This window comes from Cavia porcellus, unplaced genomic scaffold, assembly GCF_034190915.1.
Source record: "Cavia porcellus strain 051 isolate PalLab524CR breed Dunkin Hartley unplaced genomic scaffold, mCavPor4.1 scaffold_1, whole genome shotgun sequence".
Lineage (NCBI taxonomy): Eukaryota > Metazoa > Chordata > Mammalia > Rodentia > Caviidae > Cavia > Cavia porcellus.
The window spans coordinates 218,019,351-218,040,017 of record NW_026947484.1 but is presented as its reverse complement, the minus strand read 5'-3'; the positions used below and the strand labels follow the sequence as shown (position 1 = coordinate 218,040,017).

General features: G+C 34.8%; 1 protein-coding gene and 1 long non-coding RNA gene across 14 annotated transcripts in view; one reads left to right on the top strand and one right to left on the bottom strand.

Moving 5' to 3' along the window:
* The window catches only part of Slc8a1 (solute carrier family 8 member A1), a 370,110-nt gene extending 357,791 nt beyond the window's left edge, over positions 1 to 12,319 (bottom strand). For 3 of the 13 annotated variants that reach the window (XM_063251983.1, XM_063252361.1, XM_063252720.1), the window contains exon 1: positions 11,806 to 12,051. In XM_063251983.1, the coding sequence (XP_063108053.1) occupies positions 11,806 to 11,942 (137 nt within the window). In that variant the 5' untranslated portion in view covers positions 11,943 to 12,051. Of the gene's footprint in view, positions 1 to 11,805; positions 12,056 to 12,172 lie in introns of those variants that run through there. The other 10 variants (XM_063254738.1, XM_063254289.1, XM_063251486.1 and 7 more) reach the window with 6 other exon arrangements.
* Positions 11,706 to 17,867, top strand: LOC106028354 (uncharacterized). Its single transcript, XR_001201953.3, has 3 exons — positions 11,706 to 11,888; positions 16,866 to 16,920; positions 17,508 to 17,867. It is a non-coding gene; the product is annotated as an uncharacterized LOC106028354 (long non-coding RNA).
* The last annotated feature ends 2,800 nt before the right edge of the window (positions 17,868 to 20,667 follow it).

Below are 20,667 nucleotides of genomic sequence, written 5' to 3'. Positions count from 1 at the left end.
GTTGAGAATCAAGAACAAAGAACCCGGTAGAAGGATTTAAAATGTGAGATTGGCCAGAAAGGAATCTCCAAGAAAGCTGTGGACTGCAAAGCTAGAGTAGGTGATTTGGTTCTCTTAGTTGCTGGGAAGGAATAGGATGATGGAATAGATGGCCTGAGGACATCACTAGAAACAGCAGGACTCGGGATTGCAAAGATGAAATATTTGATTTGAGAAGAGAGGCTCAGATCAGTGTTCCAGAATGGCATGGAAGCATAGAGAATTTATTTCTCTGGATTGAGTTCAGAGTGCTCAGTGATCCAGGCACTGGACTCCTGGAGCCAGGAGAGCAGGAAGCCTGACTACTGCTCCAGCTAGCAGAAGACCTTGGCTTGATCCACGTGGTGCTGGTTTTAGGTGTATGCATAATGCAAGAGTTTTGGGGATAAGAAACTTTCCACTCTGATTGCAGAAGAGAGCTGGGAAGCCTGAGAGGGCAGTTCTTGGAGTTGTGAGTGTGAAGCTGAAGGTACAGTGGGGATCCCAGAAGGCTGGAGGAGTTAGGAACACTGATCATTTGAAAAAAGCTGCAAGGAATGATCAAAGCTGGCCAAAGAGAGAGTCTGTAGGAGCTATAATCATTGGCAGTACCACTGAGGCTGAGTCATCCAACCCCCGGCATTCACATCTGGCCATAGATTGTCTCAGATGCTCGTCATGGAACTACAAGATTTAATGTTTGCTCTGCTAGATTTTTGACTTGCTTTGTTCCCATTCCTTTCCATCCCCTTGTTATGGTAATATGTATTTTATACCACTTAATGTTGGAAGTGCTTAATTTTTTTTTTTTTTTATTTTTTCAGGTGATCACAGATAAGGGTTTGCCTTAAATCTCAGAGAATATTTTGGATATAGACTTTTCGGCAATGCTGAAACTATTAGGACTTTGGCAACTCTTAGATATAGACTAAATGGCTTTTGCATTAAAGGCATGTGTATAAGTCTTTGGGAGTCCAGAGACAAAATGGTACGGCTTGTGTCTAGACATGTTCTCAAGGCCTCATGTGATCATAGATAGAGCTTTGTGGAGGTATCTGGCTCTAAATTGTGTGATGTTGGGTTAAGGTTGTGATGCTGCTATTGATTTATGGTGTAATACTAGGATTAAGTATATCCAACCCTGAGTATGAATACTTCTCACCCCAAGGGAGAGTAGCCTAGATAGACTACAGAGAAAAGAACAGGGTGTTATTTTGCTGCTTTTATTGCTTTCTGCCTTCATGAACTTTTCTCCTCTGTGATGCACCTCTGCCATGCCAGCCTTCCTGAGGGCCAGCCAACTGTGAACTGAAACCTTAAAAATTACGATCTACAATAAACCTTTCCTCCTTTACCTTTTGGGGCTCAGTATTTTATCTTAGCAATGAGAAAAGTAACTAAGACATACACTTTGAATATGTAATATGCAATCTTTATTTGTTAATTAAATAGTTTTTGAAAGTGGAATTCCTAATACTACTGAGTTATTGACTCAGCAGTTTAACCAAGATTTATAGAGCTCTTAGGATCAAATTCCTTCACCTATTCCACTTTATTTCTGTATCAGAACTGTTTCATGTTGAGTTTCAAGGAAGACTACAGTCACCAAATAGTAATTAATTTTTTAAAATAATAAATCTTTTGAAAATGACTTTGAGAAACTCTAAATTACAATAAATATTACTAAGATATTTAGTAGATTAGTTTATTAAAAGCTCCAAGAATTCAGTCAGTAGAGAATAAATATAACTGAGTCATTTCTAGTTTATTCTTTCATAAAATTGTTTTTTGACTGATGCATTAGTATTTTTTAAATCTAACATTTTGATGGAAAAGCTTGAAGTTATTAATACAAGCTCCCTTTCTTTGAACAGCCACTCACCACTCATTTATTCTTGAAAACAGCTCTTTAATTAGGGTACTGTTGTGTCCTAGTTTATTTGGATCATTTCCAGTTCACTGGTATTAACCTATTTTATTATTAGCAGTACTCCTTTTGCTCTTAAATCTTTGTTCTGATGAGCAATTATATCTGATAAAAGATATTCTTGTAGATACACTGTAAAGTATTCTACATCAGCTTTTATTTTGAACCTTTGCCTTCTTGCAGTCCATCTTGCTTACTGCAGACAAAAAGAGCCTTCAAAGCTATAAATTAGAACCTTTCATTTCTCAGCCCACAATCCTCCAATCATTTGCTAGCACTGACACAATACAGTTTCAGATAAACTCTTTTAAGTATTTGGGCCTCAAAGAACTAATGAACTAGCTGCTAGCTACATTTCTGATGCGATGGTTTTTCCACTCCCCCAACTTTCATCCAGTCTGATCGAGCATCTTAGTGCTTCTAGAATACATCAAATATGTTTCTACCTCAAGATCTTTATATTTACTGTTTTTCTCCATTACCTAGAAATCCTCTGCCCACTTAGTCACATGATTTCTTTACTTACTTCTTTTAGTTTTTTGTTCACATTTCATTGCTTCTGATCACTCAGCTGACAATTATCTTCTATCTTTCGCTAGCTCCCTACACTACACTATTTTTTACTTAGCATGGATACTGTTTGATTTATATCTCTCATACTCCAGTTACAGCACAACATTCTACTACTTTCAATCCTTCCACATAAATAAGCAAAATCATTAAAACTAACTGCACATACTTGATCTCTGTACAAGACTGGCATTTGAATGACCCTGCCAATTTTCATACCGTCTCCTGTACTTTGCTTGGCAAGTGCTTTCTTTGGTCATGTGTGGTGTGTTGATAAATACGGATTCGGTGTACCTACTTCCCTTTCAGAAATGGAGCTGTAATTCAATCAATGCACCTCCTAGAAATCGTCCAGTACAGTGTCCTGGTCAGATAGGGATACGTGCCAAGGGAAAGCAATGGTTATTTCAAGTGCTTCACTGTGTGAAGAGGCAGCTATTTGAATTTGCCTCTTTATGCTTTCCTGGTAGCTGTCCTTTTCTGTTAGGCAGGCATCTCGGTTCCTAGCCCCATCGCATCTACTACAATGGTGAGATCTGACCAAAGCTTGAGTGTATGATATATCAGCTGGCATGGTGGTCCACACTTACAATCCCAGCACTCAGGAGGTGGATGCAAAAGGATTACTATGAGTTCAAGACCAACCTGAACGACAAAACGAAACCTTGTCTCAAAAGACTAAGCAAAAAATCAAACAACAACAACAGTGATATATCTTGTCCCTTTGGGTGCAAAGAAACACCTGTATTCCAAATAGCTGTTTAAATAAGAGACCAAATAGCAAATACACATCTTCTGCCTTTCTAGCCTTCTTTACTCTTCACCCTAAACAAGATCTTACTCTGAAGCATCAAAATAGTCTTCTTAATCTCTAAACACCACTCTGACATCATTCACAGAATTCTTAGTCTTATGTTTTCATATCTATTACTCAAGATTTTGGCTTGTGTTATAAATATGGATGGAAAAGTTAAAATCAATATAATATTTAAAATTAATTCTGAGGATTGGGGTGTGGCTTACTTAGTGCTTGAGTACTTGCTCAGGTGAATACAGGAGGCCTTGGAGTGTATTCCCTGCTTCACAAAATAAAAAAAAAAGAATGAATAAATAAATAAGTACTTTAAAAGGAATAGAGAGAACCCATATTATTGAACTTATAGCCTTTTTAAAAATTTCTTTTGAAAAATTCCATATGGCTTATTTTCCCTTTGAACATATCACATATCTTACACAGCAAAAGAATTTTGGTCTGACTTCAACCTTTTCTCCTAGTCTTTTGAATTATAGCCATTACTGATCTCTGCAATTACTTTCTTTCAAAGAGTTTCCTCCTAGAGATTTACTGATAAATTCTTTCAGGGTAAGGACTACACCTTAGTCATAATTTTATATACCAAACCAGAGTATATGGAATATAGTAGATATTCAGTTACATGCGTGTTGAATGACTAATGTTTATTGAATAATTATTAAGTACTCAAGCATTAAATGTAATATATGTTCTATCTCATTGCATCCTATAGTAATAATACAAAATAATACAGTGTTAACAAATTATTTTCTGTATCCGTTTAGCACAGGTATAGTTACTAATTTCACTGGATTTTAAATGATAAATATATTACTAGATGAGAAAGATATTAATTTATTCCTTAATCATTTATCAAATACTTATTATCTAGTTTGGGTCAGAAAATGTTAGTGCATATGCAAAATTAAGAGTAATGTCACAAGCCTGCTCATATTCTTAATTAGAACCTAAATCCCCTTCCACTGCCTTGAGAACAGGGTTCCTAACAAGTTACGTGACATATTCCCATTATCCTTTCTCCAGACATATTCCTATCTTGTGTCTAAAAACTCCAGCAACAGGAAACCCCCACAAAGACCAGTCCAGTTTTTATGCTTAAGGGGAAAATGTTCTGAAAAGGGAATAAAGTCATCTTCCGAGTGTTAATAGTAGCTCTACATCTCGCTCTAGGTGCTGGGTACATGAGGACACAGATGAATTTCATGTTTGAAAAATTCATTGATCTATCCAGTCTCATGTTTCTGTAGATATATGACAGACACTTCAATAAAAAAGAATAAAACAAAACAATGAAACTACTTTTTGCAGAGCTGAAATACTTGTATTTCCCCATCTGTGATTTGTCATGTTTTCCTCTGTATTCCAGACTTTCCATATGCTGCTGCCTCTACCCACATCTCCACTGGCTTGTTCTATCAACTGTTCCTCAGAGTTCTCAACAAATTGCCTTGCAACAGTCTGCTGATGTGGTTCTGCATCCCACTAAACACAGTGTTCTTCAGAACTCTTTTGCCTGGTACTTAAGGCAGCTCTAGCTACTCAATGAACTTGATAGAAAGTTATGCAATTATATTAGTGTGACATCTTGAAAGGCTCTAATATGAAGCACTCCTGGAAAATAATAAAAAGGCATAGCCATGCATACCCACAACCACCTCTCCTACAACAGGCTGACTCTGAGTCAAAGGAGAACAGCTGATGTGTGTGATTATCACCTCCAAGAAATGGCAAAAATAATATTCAGAACTTTTCTATTGTTTTAGAACATGTACACATGGATATGGAATTTTGGTTTTAAAGATATAAATGATTCGTAAGCATCCTGTAAGCTATGCATTCTTCCACGTTTTTCATGTGTAGACTCATTAAGTAGCTATTCTACATGCTAAAAGTGTAACACTGTGTCAAAGTAATTCTGACAGAGAGAGAGAGAGAGAGAGACAGAGAGAGAAAGAACCTAATTCAAGTTAACCTGTGGAAGATCTTGCCACGATTGAACTGCAACTCCATTTTATTATAGTATTAACCTGGTGTCTTCCTGCAACAAGCTACTGAGAGATTTTGTGACTGCTGGGCTCAGTCAGGGTCGGTTACGACATTACCAAAGCTGCCATGGATGCAGTGATATTGGAGGACAGTGAATCATCTATCCTTTGTCTCATCATTAAATCACGATTTAACACAACAAGGTCATATTCAGATCACATTTTTTCAGAATTTCTGAGACCTAGCAATAGTTATTGTGCCTTTTATGTTTCATTTTCATGTAAAATTTCATAGATCATTTTCTGACCAAAGGATGGATTTTTTTTTATTTCATCAAATACAACGTCTTTCTCAGACCCATCATCCTTTGGAAAATGTAGTTTGGAATGTTATAGCCTTGTACTTTTAGAAATCTGCTTCTCAGCCTATTTAATGAGTATTTATTGCATGTTGCCTTGAAGAATAAAAAAAGTATCCAGTATTTAGCTGCATTCAAAGAAGACTATTGATGAAAAGTAAAAATTCTAGGTCACATTTTCATTACTGGTAACTTTAGTCTGTATTCCTCCAAATAATATGATCTTACCTTGTTTCTGAAATGCATTTACTGAACATAAATATATAAATGCTGCTTTACTATGATTTCTTATACTGCAACATTGAGTGTATGGCTTAAAACATACTACGTTCTTATTTTTCAATGTTTTTCATTGCTCAAAAAGGTGTACGATATAGTTTTATAAATTATTATGAGTTTGATGTTAATAAAGTTGTTGACTATTGGCAATATTTTTAAATGAGGGTTATTAATACTTGTAACTATATGGAACCTGAATGAACTGCTTTTTAAGTTTTTAATTTTATTATTTGCTGTCTCTATTCAATGTTTCACAGTAGATACTTATCTAATTAAGGTATAATAATATTCTAATTAAAGGTAGCAATGCTATCCTCATGGAAATAATGTAAGTCATTTTGAGTGTGTGGTGAAGTAAACATTGAGTGTTGCAAGGTATTCTTGACCTCTGTTCTCTTTATATGCATGATAAAAATGAGGAAAAAGGTAAACTTTCATTGCAAACTCTTGTCAAATGTAGCCAATTTCTCTATAATTGCATTCCTTTAGTTAAAATGCATTTCGCAATTTTCATAAACCTAAGTGTATGACTCATGATATTGGTGTAAATTGTATGTTAAATTCCCAAAGGTCTTATGCTCATGAGAAAAATCTAAAATGCAAGTTGAATGTCAAGTGGATTTCTTGTTCTTCAGTTTAGATTTTATAAACTGGAATTTAAATGTAATTTAACATGCATTTGAGACGAGTCTCTGAATACTATACTGTCATTTGAATGGTTTTTGTCCCATTTTCTCCGCTTTATCCACATCATTTTTGCTATCTAACATTAAAGAGTGTGGAAACAGGCGTTAAAATTTTCAATTTTATTGAAACACAAGTATTATGGTAAGCAGAGAGGATAAGGGTAGCATATGTCACCACATAATAATTTAATCTTTGTCACTGAAATGTTAATTCATCAATTTAGAAGCATCAATGTTTAAAGAAAGATTCATATCCCTTATGATATAGTTGGCATTTGAAAATACTGCTTCAAATGATTATTCATTAAACATAAAATTAAACAAGCAATAATCTGAAAAAATAGATAACACGATTTTATTCTTCCTTCTTACCAGGACTATAATAAATAATTTACACATATTCGTGTTATTGTTTCCATTCTTAAATGACTAGGAAACAGTTGCCAGATATTGTAACATACAGCTAACCTGAGACCTCACATTTTTTCTTCCTGTGTACTCTGTTGCCTTGGGTAGATTATATAATCTTTCTGTGTGCAGTCTCCATCTGTACAATGGGTGATTGTCTCATGCAGTAATTTCCAGGATTAACAAAAACAACACATATTACTTGCTTAGTAATTTTCTTAGAAAATAGTACCCAAACACATATCTGGGTAGTTTTTAGTAACTTATCCAGCATGATATTTGAATATGAATTTGTTTATACCTGGAACTGAGATTTTTTAACTAAAAAATACTATACTTATTATTTCATAGGCTATACTTTAATATTTTATACATATGGGTAAATCACTGATAAAATTAATATTTAGAAACAGTTTATTAAAATTTTGTTTCTCTGTATTAACTTCAACAGTAGCTTGCAGATAATGACCCATGAGATCTTTTCTTATGTGATTGCACTTGTCTCTTGTATGGCCAGATAAAGGACTAAAATTACGTCTATTCTTGGATAGTATCATTATTCATTGGAATCCAATACCTTACTTTGAATAGCCTGTGCATTCTTGTTTCTCATTTACCTAAGAAATATTTTATTCAGAAAATAAGTTAATACTTTTTGTTAGTGAATTCCTTTCTCGTCTATTACAATATAGCTTTGTTTTTGAAAGTCTTTTGTAGACCTCCTAATATTCATGATTGAATGTATGCCGGGGTTTATTTGTGTTATATATCTGACATGATGATATTATTAGGCGCATTTTCACGTTAAGATCTTGGAGCAGGAAGAAAATTCAGTGTTCATCATCGATCAAAGGCTGTGAAATAAATATGTCCCAGATGTTCAGTATCAGCGCCAGGTTATTTTAGAAACAACCTATATGGTGTTTAGGAAATGAATTAGTCTTCCTGGGAGTAGCTCATTTGATGCTAATATTGCCTATCAAGATGATATCATCTACTGCTTATTACACTGAACTACTCAATGCCTTCATTATGGAAACTACTTAATTTACAGAGGAGAAAATAAAGCATTACTAAAGTTAGGATTCACAGTGATGGACACATTAAAGAACCAGAATGAAACCTAAGCTCTCTGACTCCAGCAACCTTCACATTCAGCACCCTGCTCCCTGCTCTACCCAGGACTTGTGCAGACCTGAAACCTAAAGGAGGTATTTATTTGATGTCTACCAGCATTTGTCTCAGAAAATTTGTTTTAGGGCTCTCAATTCAGTAAACAGTTTCTACAAGAATGGAAGGAATTCAACATGGACCATATATATCTTCCGGTTTTTGGCTAATGTTATGTTTTTACTCATACATACTGATATGTGATGAATTAACATATCTTCTACATAGAGTCATGCACTATCTCTTCACAGTTCTTATTACTTGCTAGAAAGATAAAAGGTATACACACACACACACACACACACACACACACACACATACACACACACACACCATGACCACCATTACTACCATGAACAAAACTTAACTATCCAAAATTAATGAACTCATTCAAGATATTATTCAATAATTTGTTACAACAACAAAATTTCATTTAGAAGCTGTGGTTTAAATTTATAATGTTTTCTACACATATGTTATACTTTTTTAATGATTGTGGCTAGCACTCACATGAGTTACCTAATGAGAGATAGCAAATATTCATACAAATCTTTTTTATAGAAACAATCTCTTTTTAGATATTAAGTAAGATTTCAAGCAAAATTTACATCAGCAATCAAAACTTACCTTTCTGGGAAAAAGTACAATTTTTCAATAAATAGTTATTTGATTTACCCCACTAAAATATATTAGAGTGGTTACTGCACTTTTTATTGAAACAAAAACCTGATTCTTGGTTGCATATTATAATTCCTTAAGTTTGATTTTAAAAAATGAGATACTCTAGTCTGAGCCCCATAACTATATTAAGTCCTCAAGGGTGCTGCTGGTCATCACTTGTCCTATGTGGTTCTAATGTACAGCGCTCATTTCAGAAGTGAGCAGAATATGAAGCACTTTCTACTCAGCAAGGTTAAGTGTCATGTGAATCTGTTTCTTTTTGTTGCTTTACATGCCTTAAAAATACCTTCAACAAGTCTCTGGTATGTAAGTTTACTCTAGAACTTGTCAGAGGCTTGGAAATATGTAATTTGCAAAATCAGTGGAAAGGATGCTGCTTGGGCAGATCACTTCTGATTAGAAATCTAGAATTGTGAAATCTGGGGGAATTTTATCTCCCATTCGTTGACCTTGGAGAAACATAGTTTGGTCTTCCAGGACCTCTCCACTGTGTTCCCCTGTTAAACCTTTAATATACTTTTTAAAATTGTTGAAATCTTTGCTCTGTCTGGGACCACTCAGTGTCTCACAGTTTCATTTGAACAACAGTTTGGTTTTGTTTCTTTTCTTTTCTTTTTTCTTTCTTTCTTTCTTTCTTTCTTTCTTTCTTTCTTTCTTTCTTTCTTTCTTTCTAATAACCAATGATATCTCTTCCTTTCAATTTAATGACCTTTCCTGTGGAACAAAGTTTCCACGCTTCTGGAAAAATAAATCCCTCTTCCTTTCATATAAACTCTCCCAAATACAGAAAGATTGTTTCCTGTCAAAATCCCTGCAAAGCAGTATCTCCTAGGTGTTGTGTCACAAAAGGCCAGGCCCATGTACTGTCCAATCTGATCCTATTAGAGAGACAGAAATTTCTAAGCTGAGTTGTATGCTGTTTGGATGAATTGCAATTTCTCTGTTATCCTTAGCCACCATGAATTTGCTTCATGCCTCCACTGAGGGTAACAAAAACCCACAGCCATTTTGCTCTCACATGAGCCTGTCAGCCCTTTAATTCTCTTCTCAAAACACATTCTCTGTATTTTTGACATGTATAGGCATTGTCTAATGCTTAAGCACTCACCAACAAAAGGGAAAGGTGGCCTGACTATTAGGTTCTTTCATAAATATTAACATACTGTACATTAAGAAGCAATAACTCATTTACTATTACATATCTTCTGCTCCTTACATTTGTTGATAAAGAAGAAACAGGAACAGTCATTTCTCCAATGAGTGTATACTTGAAATACATTTGGCACTGAGCAAATGAAAAAACAGTAGATGGTAGCATGTATGTGTCACATCTGTTCACAAACACTATTGGCATCATTTACATGAACATTATTGCATATTAAAATTACAAAGACTCTTGCTGTGCTGTCCCTTTAGGGAAGCCAGCTGATATATATTGTTTAATTAAGTATATTAAAACCATCCTATAGGCCTGTTTCCCTTTAGCTAAAGTTACAGTAGCTTGTTTGTGTTATTTTAAAAAAAAAGAATGCACAGTTTATTTCTCTCTTGTTCTTTTTTTCTCATATCTGACATATTAATATTTTTCAATGATATAAAATAAACTCATAGAAATAGAGAAATAGTAATGTGTTATAAACCTAATGCACTGTGCAGGTAAACAGATACGTGAAAGAATAACTTGATAAAAATCCATATTTTAGTATAACTACTTTGATAATGTTACTGGATTACTGGAACTGAATGTCACTTTCGTTTTGTGTCACTTTTTTCAGTGAAATGGAACAAGCAGAGCTTGGAAGAAACCCCACATAAGTAGTCATTTCCTCTATGTCTGTTAATTTTTTTCCAGCTCTCTAATTCATCCTGAGAGCATCTCCTTGGTTACTATTACAAACTATTTTTATCCTTTCTTTGCACTTGTTTATTAATCATTTCCCATGGCATGTTTGTCACCATGGATGGAAAATCATATTCATCTTTTTCCTCTTTCCCTTTCCTTTTGCTCAATTAGAAGGTTGCAAACTAAGCTAAATGAAGAGTTGGTTCAAAACTTACTTGAGTTACACATACATTGTTCTCCACAAGATAAATCTTGAAGTTTAATTTTTATTATCTTGCATAAGGATTATTTTAATTAAACCTTGGAAAAACACATATAGCTTATAGATATGACCTATCATTTCCCCCTTGAACTTTTGTGAGTGTTTGGCAGGAGTTCTCAGATGCCTTAAAATTTTAGTAGAACTACATTAATTCTTCAATAACAACTGGGAAATTATTTGGAATATAATTTCAAAGCACAATTCATATGACTTGCTTGTTTTAAGCACTATTGTGCGAAATATTAATTATATATAAGTAGATATTGTTTCTCTTGCCTTTATACTTTCATACTCTGTACTTTTACCTTGTATTTCTGAGAGATACGATTTTTATTATTTTGGACAACTTATTATTCTTAAATGATCTCTGATGACAAAATGATAACAATAATATTTGCACATATTTCCTCATCAAGTTCTTAAGTTTTCAGTCATTAAGAAGAAAGACAATAAGAGAAAAAAATAAAGAAACAAAGAAAGGAAGGACGAAAGAAATGTTAAAAGTACCAAGGACATTCAGAACTTACAGCTGGTTTCAGCAACTTTCACTTACGCAAGACCCCATGTTTGTGAAAACAACCCAAGAATCTTTGAGCAGGATGTAATCAACTTCTGAGCCTCTGAGAAACACTGCAAAAATGACTTCAGCTGCCAAAAAAATAATGCCGTTTACAAGCAACTCTTCCTACAGCGAAGGAAGAGCTAATCACACATGTGAGTTTTTGCCGGCTTCTGGGGAACAAGAAGAAAAAAAAAAAAAAAGCAAATTCCACCTACCCCACCCAAAAATATTTAGTAAGTACCAGAATACTGCTGGAAGCTGTGAACCATTCCTACAGGTGCTGGCAGTACTGCAGAAGACCTGTCTCCACAAAAATTCAGAACGGTAAGTGACCCAGAACAAAGGGATTGTTATTTGGCAGCAAATCTGTGTTGTCATATTTCCTTCGTAGCCAAGCAAGCTTGCTTTGTGAAGGCAAAGCTTTTAGATGCCTGTTAGTCACTAGCTCCAGTGCTCCCTTCCTTCCTGCATCTCTCTCTCTCTCTCTCTCTCTCTCTCTCTCTCTCTCTCTGCCCTCTTGCCTTCCCATATAGGACATCAAGGACCTTTTTGGGAGCGTTCACAAATGATCCTTTAGATAAGCTTCCTCATGGAAGTCCTGCACCTACCTCTGTCAAGCCTTAGCTGCTCAGTCTGCATGGGCTGGATGTGAAAAATGATCCAGTGTGATGGCTTCTCCAAATTTACCAGAAGAAAGGACCTGAAATGCTTGTCCTTTAAGTGTCTCTAAACATGGTTTGCATAGCTGGATCTCAGCTTATCTGTGCGTTTCGGCTTTCACTTCCATACATGGATCTGTTCCCAACAGTAACTCCAAGCTGTCGAAAAGAAGCTATCTGGCAGCTCTCCGCTTCATCCAACACATAGATGATAAAAATACACATATAGAGATCCTTCCAGCCAGGCCCATTTCCTACCCCGTGATCCTACCACTATGCATTTTTCAAATGCACTCTGTGACTGGCATTTCTACTATTTAGATTTTACAACACGGCTGATTTCTATCTGATTCCCACTTAAAGATTTTAGGCTGTGGGTTTATTTAGCTTTATAAAAACAGAGATGCATTATGGTTCTTTTACCAATGACTGCATCCCTAAAACTTTTAATAATAAGGTGTTGGTGAACCTGAAACATATTTGGTGAATAAATACATACCTAAGTGTGTGGCCAAACAAAAAGATAATATTGTATGTGGAAGAATACATATATTTTTAATATATTAAGGATAGCTGTTAACATTCTGGATTATTTGTCTTATAGGAAAAGGAAGAAAAATGATGAAGGGCTCAAAATCTCTGATAACAGAGAGGTGGATTCTTGCTTAAACAGCTTCTCTAGTCTCAGGTGGTACTGTGCCAGTCCATTAAGCTACTAGCATACAGTTTGGATTTAGAATAAAGTTAAAGAATACAGATAGGAAATGGTAGGATGTTAACTGTTGCATTTGGCAATTGCCAGAGACGGCTGAAATGGCACATAACTGTGACCTAATTTTCAGAGAGAGAATAAACTCAACTCTGCAAACTAAGGAAGTAATCCCTTAGGGAGGGAGATAGAATTTCACTTTTGAAATTTTAGGCTTTCAATTTTAAAATTTATCTCTCTTTTTTTATCAATTTGTTTTTAATCTTTTCTAACAAGAAGTCAAAATATCTAGAGAGAAATAGAATTTTCTAGTGAGTTTTTATTCCTGTAAAAAGTCATGTCAAAATTCTTTTAGACTCTATTGTGTGAAAAAGCAAAAAAAAAAAAAAAAAAAGTAGGTATTCAAGGCAAAATCTGCTCTAGAGAATTGAAAAGAAGTGAATTGCTTCAAATATTCCAGGGGAAAAAAGGAGAGAGTAGATGCAGCAAGATTAGTACTGACCATTGTCATAGGTGCTCAGAGCACATGGGGGTTCATCACAGTACAGTTTTGTGTTGTTTAAAAATTAGTACTAAAATATGAAAGAAGAGAGCAGAAAGAGTACAAAAACATACATTAAATGAAAATAAATATGAAACATATATTAGTGGAAAGTTGAAAGAATCTGAGCATTGAGTGAGCATCCAATTCAGAATGAGACAGGGTGAAATTACATTTTTTATTCAGAATATCCCCATATTATGAACCTTCGCTCCCTACCTCCAATCAGATATCTTCTATATAATAATTCACATCTAATAAAAATTAAGATAGTATTTGCAAAACCAACTTACTATAGCTCAGTGCTAGTCATGGTCAGTGGTTACCTGGGAGCCCTTGACGGTCCCCTCTTCCTCTGTCTCTCCCACTGTTTAAACCCAGAAAGTAGAACCCTTTAATTCCATTGTGTCTTCCTTTTATTCCATTGGGTCTAGGAATGGTAGAGAGCTCTGGCCAAGCAAGTGTCAACAGGGGTCCTCTGCGTGGGACTTGGGGAAAGCTTTTAGTAATCTGTTAAAAGGGTCCAAGCTCAGCGTTTACCTCTCTTGTCCCTGTACCTCTTTGACCCCTTTCCTACCCACAGAGTAAGTTTCAAGCTTGAAATTTCAGGTAAAAGGGACACTCAGAGGGGCACAAAGCCCTGTGAGATAAGACCAATGAAACAGGTAAACAGAAAGAGTTTCAGTTCTTCCCAGGCCATTGAGCAGCTGTAGCAACCCTGAGCTAGGTGTCTAAACGTGCGAGAAAATAAAATCACATTTAATACAAAAACTTGATTCTAGATTATGAACTCAAAGCCCAAAAGCCTGTACTTCAGTTCTTGTTCTTTTACTTACTATCTGTGTAATGCTGATCATGTCAGACTTCTATTTCCTCCTCAATCAAGAAAACACTTGATCTTTTTAGCGTAGATTTATCCTACAAAATGCTCTTGGTAATATATACTCATCCATTGTAAGAGATCAAGGCAAGGCGTTTACTTAATATACAATGTGGTTGATACGTAAGGACCCACAGTGACTCCACTGCTAAATATAACAGAATCGGAGAGTCTGCTTTCTGTCCAGAGGAGAATTCGCAGACATGTACTTTGACTGGCTTCACTTCAAATGTCTTTGGAATTCTGCTCTGAAGTCAGCGATATCCAATGTGTGGATGCTTGTATGTTTTAAATTGTGTTTCCCATCTTGGGTTTATCAAATCCAATCAGTGTGTTCCTGGTAAAGTTTGCTGTGGAAGTGGATCACTTTCCTGCCTTACCTCAGGCAGACGTATGGAACTCACAGGGAAAGGGAATGCTCAGGAGACTTGTTTTTGTTCTGTTCCTTGCATGCTTTGGAAGAAATGGGTTCCAATAGAGTAAAAATCTCCTCATAAGAAATGTAAAGATTCTATCATGTTTTCAAAGTAAATGATCAGATGGTTTCCTGTGAGTCTTATAATGTGCAAGTCAGGGTTAATATACTGAAATCAATCTATTTGCCTAAGTCAGAGGGGAACAACAGAGTGCAGTGATCTGGGTATTTATTTCCCAAGAGGTACACTTTGCAAAGGCTGAGTCTGTCAGGGCAGTATTCTGCAGGTCCCCTGTGCACACATACGTGTACTCCAGCTTTGTCAGAAGAAAAGCAGCCCCAGCATTTTATAGTTCAGTACAGTGTCACTTGCTTTTCTGTCTTTACAACCTTATTACCGGATATTCCAACCATATAGCCTTGTGGTCTCTCTGCCTTTGGCCATTAAACTGTGAACTCCAGGAGGAAAAGGGTTTTGCTTTGTTTTCATATCACTAGCGTCTGTCCTATAGTAAGCAAATCTTAACATAAATTTGCTGAATTAAATGAATGACTAAATGAGAAATAAATGGTCTCCAGTTTTAAAAACTAATGACCATGATCTGGGTAGCTCCTCTTGTTGTATAAGGTACATCAGTCTCAAATATCCTAATGTCCACCTGAACAAAGCCTCTTAAAGGGGACAGAAAAATTACATCTAAAAATACAGACACCGTCATGATTTAGCTGGACAGATTAACTTTTGGCTTTCCCAAGGCAATGTGCTACATAATGTTAACACCTAAGAATGGATTCTGACACAAATTGTTAATAAGAAAGAGGCAGGAAAGATTGTAATTTTTAAAAGGATTATAGATATTTAATGTTTGTTGGCTTAAGTTTTTCTTTCTTTATGAGTATGAGGGATCTTTTAAGAAGGATTTGATAAGACACACAAAGTTTTCTAAGGATTTGTAAGTAAGTGAGTAATAAAAGGTTCACTTTCTTTCAAGTTTAAGCACAATCATAATTAATGGATAAGTAGAAATTTTTGTAAGATATCTATGCATTTTTTCCTTTTAAAGGTGATTTATACCAATATTATATGTTAAGTGACTGACTCTATAATAAAGGTGATATGTCATCAGGGTTCAAAGGTTGGCTGTTGGAATAAATTATATGTAAAAACTAAGAATGAGGAAAATAGATTAAATAAGGCTCCCATCCGTGCTTGAAAAACTATCTTAAAAATCTCCTAAGATTTTTGACCCATTTGACTTTGTCTCTATCTTAGGTAAAATAATTAAATTTTGTCTCAAATAGTGTTCCTTAGCATAAGATCCAAACTTTAAAAAAAACTTTTAAGATATATTCATGTACCACACAATTCCAAGTTAAACTGTATAATTCAAAATTTTCTGTGTACTCATAGGTGTGTACCACTATCACCATGGTAATTTTTAGAACATTTTCTCTTCATCTCTAAGCCACCACTGTTCAACATTCTATTCATATTGATATTTTAATACTGTCATGTGAATAAAATGTAGGCTTTTGAGTAGTTTCCTAGTATGATGCTTTCAAAGTTATACATCTGTAGCATGACTCAGTACTTTTATGGGGTAAATAATATTCCTTTGTGTAATGTACATTTCTTTGTGTGTTATTCATTTGTCTGTCAGTGGGCTTTTTGAGTATTTTTAACCTTTTAGTTACTTTAATAATGATGCTATAGATATTAATGTATAAGGTTTTTTTTTGGCATTTGTTTCCTTTACCCTAAAGTATATATCTAGTTGTAGAATTGCTGGCTTATATGATAACTCAATTTGTCATAATTTGAGTGGTGTAGCCGTCTCTTATGTTGTGATCCAAAGAAATTTCATAATTTTACATTCTAATCAGCAGGACATGGGTGCTTCTCTATATAGTCACTAACAATTTATAGTATTTAACTTTTTGATCCTAGAGATCTGAGGGCATCCGAAATGGTTTCTCATTGTAGTTTTGATTTCCATTTGCCTTTAAATAATGATATTGGGAAATTTTTATGTCTTACTTGGTATTTTAATTTTTTTCTTGGAGAAATATTCTTCAGTGTTCTTTGTCCTTTTCTAGATTATTTGCATTTTTCCTGGTTGTATTCATCATATAGACACAGGAACTTTATAAGGTATGTAATTTACAATATTTTCCCATTTTTCTTTTCTTTTACTCTCTTGGAGGTGTCCTTTGAAGAACAAAAATTAGCAATTTTTAAAAAAATTATTTCATTGATACATATCTGATATACATAATGATCACAAGCTTCATAGCGAACTTGTACCTGTTCGTAGTGTATCTAGGTTCTTCTTTTTTCCCGTCCCCCACAGCTCCCTTCAACCCTTCTTCCTCTCCTTATGTACAAAAGCTTTGTTTCCATTTTTCCCCTCTAGTCTCTTATGATTTTCCTCTTCCTCACATTCCCACTATCTGTCTGGGTTCTGATTAGTGTGGCTTTATAGAAAATTCAATAGGATTTCAGAACCATATTATGAATTCCTAGAAAAAATAAAACTGAGATTCCAATAGAGAGAACATTGAATATGTAGCTCAGTTTAAGGAGTACTTTTATTTCATCAAAGTTAAACTTTTAAACTATGAACATTGTTTTCTCTTTTATTTAAAAATTTTAAATTTCGTGGATAGTTTTCATAATATAAGTTTTTCTTTTTTTGTTAAATGTATTCCTAAGAATCTCATTCATTTTTTTTCCACCAGGAATTGAACTCGAGGCCTCACACTTGCCAGGAAGGCACTGAACTGCTAAGCTACACGCTGACCCTTTGTTCTGAAGAGTCACGAGTCATGTAATTATGAGTGGAAGTGTCCTCTTAATTTTATTTTCAGATTGCTCTTTACAGATACATAAAATATAAATTATTTTATGCATTGTATTATGCCAATTTGAAGAGTTAATTAGTAATAATAAATTGTAACAGATTTTCTCAATATGATGTCATTTCCAAAAAGTGATAGTTACTTCTGTTTCAATCTTGATTCCTTTCGTTATTTTTTTTCTTGCCAGTTATTGTATCTAGAACCTCCAGTACAGTGCTGAATAAAAATAACAAAAACATATTTTCTAGTGTTTTTCACCCTGATTTTAGAGGTGACAGCTTCAAGTCATTTACCATTAAGTATGATGCCAGCCAATGGCGTTTTCTTAGAGGACATTTATCACATTGAGAAACAAAAATCATAATAAGGTGTTGAAATTGTTTTCTAATGCTGTTTTAATATTTGTTAAGGTGGTCACATAACTTCTTATTTTTATTCTATGGATATAATATAGTGATTGATTTTTGGACATTTGGTCTTTTTATATGTTGTTGTATTTAGTTTGCTAGTGGTTTTTTCATTTGAAAAGTTTTGTGTTCATATTCATAACAAGCACTGAGCTATAGTTTTCCTTTATTGTGGATTCATTCTATTGCGGCCTGTGGGGAAGCAAAACCTCATGGCAGAGAGCTTGGCAGTGTAGCAAAACTCATATCTCAATCCTTCCAAAACAAAACAATAACTCGCTAGAGTTCGAGGTGGCATTTCTGGGGCCCGGGTGCCTTCAAGTACGACCTTCCTCTTAAAGGTTACACTATCTTCCATCAGTGCCACAGGCTGTTGACCAAGCTGATAGCACATGGACCTTTTGGGGAGCACTTAAGTCCAAGCCATTATGTCCAGCTAAATCTAGTGTTATTATTGATATATTCAAATTAAAAACATTCATTTTACTTTCATTTTCTACATGTCTCTTATATGTTTTTGTTCCTTTATTCCTCTTCTTTTCTTTCTTTTCCTATCAAGTGAATATGTTCTACTGTAGCAGGTCAATTCCTTTAATTAATTTTGAGTTATTTTTAGTGATTCCCTCCAGAATGTACTTATACATCTTAATATATGAAAATTAAACTCATTTGAAAATAACAATTCTGGTGATATGTAACTTTAATTATTTTTCTCATTTTTAAATTATTATTGTAAAACATATTGTTAATGTTACAAATCCAAAAATGTATTTAAAAAATTATTTTATCCTCCCTGTTTTCTTAGTCCATTACAAATTTGTTCCAGTTACTTTCTTTACACTGTTATTTGCAAATATATTATAACTATACTTATTACATTTTCATTTGTTATAGGATAAATAGTACTATACACATATATGCAGTATACAAAATTGTATAAAATTGCTTTTAACGTCATTTAACAAAATAAAGGGAAAATATACAACTACAGTGATTGTGCAGCTTACTAATTGTGTCCAGTACCAGTCTCAAAAGTTTTGGAATGAAAGATGGTAGAGAATAAAAAAATAAAGAAGAGTCATTAAGCAGAAAGCTGAGGTCGAGTGGAGTCCTCTCTCCGGATGGGAGAAAGGAACTGCTTAAGGACCACAACACATTTATTTATACATTCAGGAGGCTGATGTCATGTGACACTCCTCTGCCTAGCAATCTGTTTACTTGTGTTGCTTCAGGCTCTCCATGTTGTCTGAGCTGAAACAGCTTGCTCATGATGCTGGTGTAGGATGCTCCACAGATGTGATACATTACTAGCTTCAGCCACTCCCCACATTTATAGTGTTTTACAGTTTTACTAGCATTCTTTGTTTATGTGGTTTTACAATATTCTCTGGTGTCATTTGCCTGAAAAATTTCTTTTAGTATTCTTAGGTGAGTCTGCTAGAAACAATCTTTCCCAGGTTTTCTTATCTGGAAATTATGTTCTCCATTTGTTAGAATATGTATTTATTGGTTATAAGATTCTTGGGTAACAGTGTTCTATTTTGAAAACTTTGCATGTGTTACCTCACTGCCATGTAGCTTTTAGTTTTGACTGAGAAACCAACAGTTAGCCTTACTGATACTGCCTTGTAAGTGATACATCTTCTCTTACCGTTTTCAGGGGTTCCCTCATGTTCTATTTTCAGAAGGTTTTTGTGATGCATGTGTTTGTGGGTCTCTTTGACCTGGAATTCACTTAGGTTATTGCTTGTCAATGAATTTCAGAAGTTTCATTCATTTTGTCCTCAATTACCCTCTTTCATGTCTCCTTTCTTTCTCGTATTTCTATAATGAGGATGTTGATACACTTAACGTTATTCAACATTTTTTCCAAGGTTATCCCCAGTTTTTTCATTCTTTTTCCTCATTTGTTTATACCAGTCTATTTATAAGTACAATCATTTTTTCTTAATTTAGTTCAAATCTAACATTGTACTCCTCTAACAATCTTTTAATCTCAACTATAGTATTTTTCTGCTTCAGAATTGCATTCACTATCTTACACATTTTTTTTTTTTTTTAACCAGTACCAGGGATCGAACTCATGACCTCGCGCTTGCAAGGTAGGTGCTTATGCCGCTGAGCTAAATCCTCAGCCCCACATTTTGTTTTTGTTAACTTGCTCTGATCCGAGGAGCATTCACCTAGTGCTCTTATTCTTCATTTCTCTCCTGAAATCATCCTGACCTACAGTGGAGACTGTATCTTTATTAGACCATGAAGCCACTTCTAATCCTTTCACAGCAAGCTCCACAGATCTTGACAATACCCTTAGTCTCAAACTGCCTTGTCCTCAATTGGAAATGAAGTGTCTTCCTTTGGAAAGATTTGAGGACCACATGTTTTATGATCTGCTTCTCTTCTCAGGGGAAATCGCTGAGCTAAGGTTCTGGAGTGGAGAGTGGGAAAAATAATAGCAGGATTCTCTCAGACTGATAATGTTGTTCTAGCAACTGAGAACTTAATGAAGGGTGGATGTTTCACCCCTTAGGTCATTCAGCTTGTCACTTTTGGTGCAGATTAATCACCAGCTCAAGAGCAGGGACTTGGAATTCTTCATCTACCAGTAGGGATTGTTACTTCTGCTATATTTG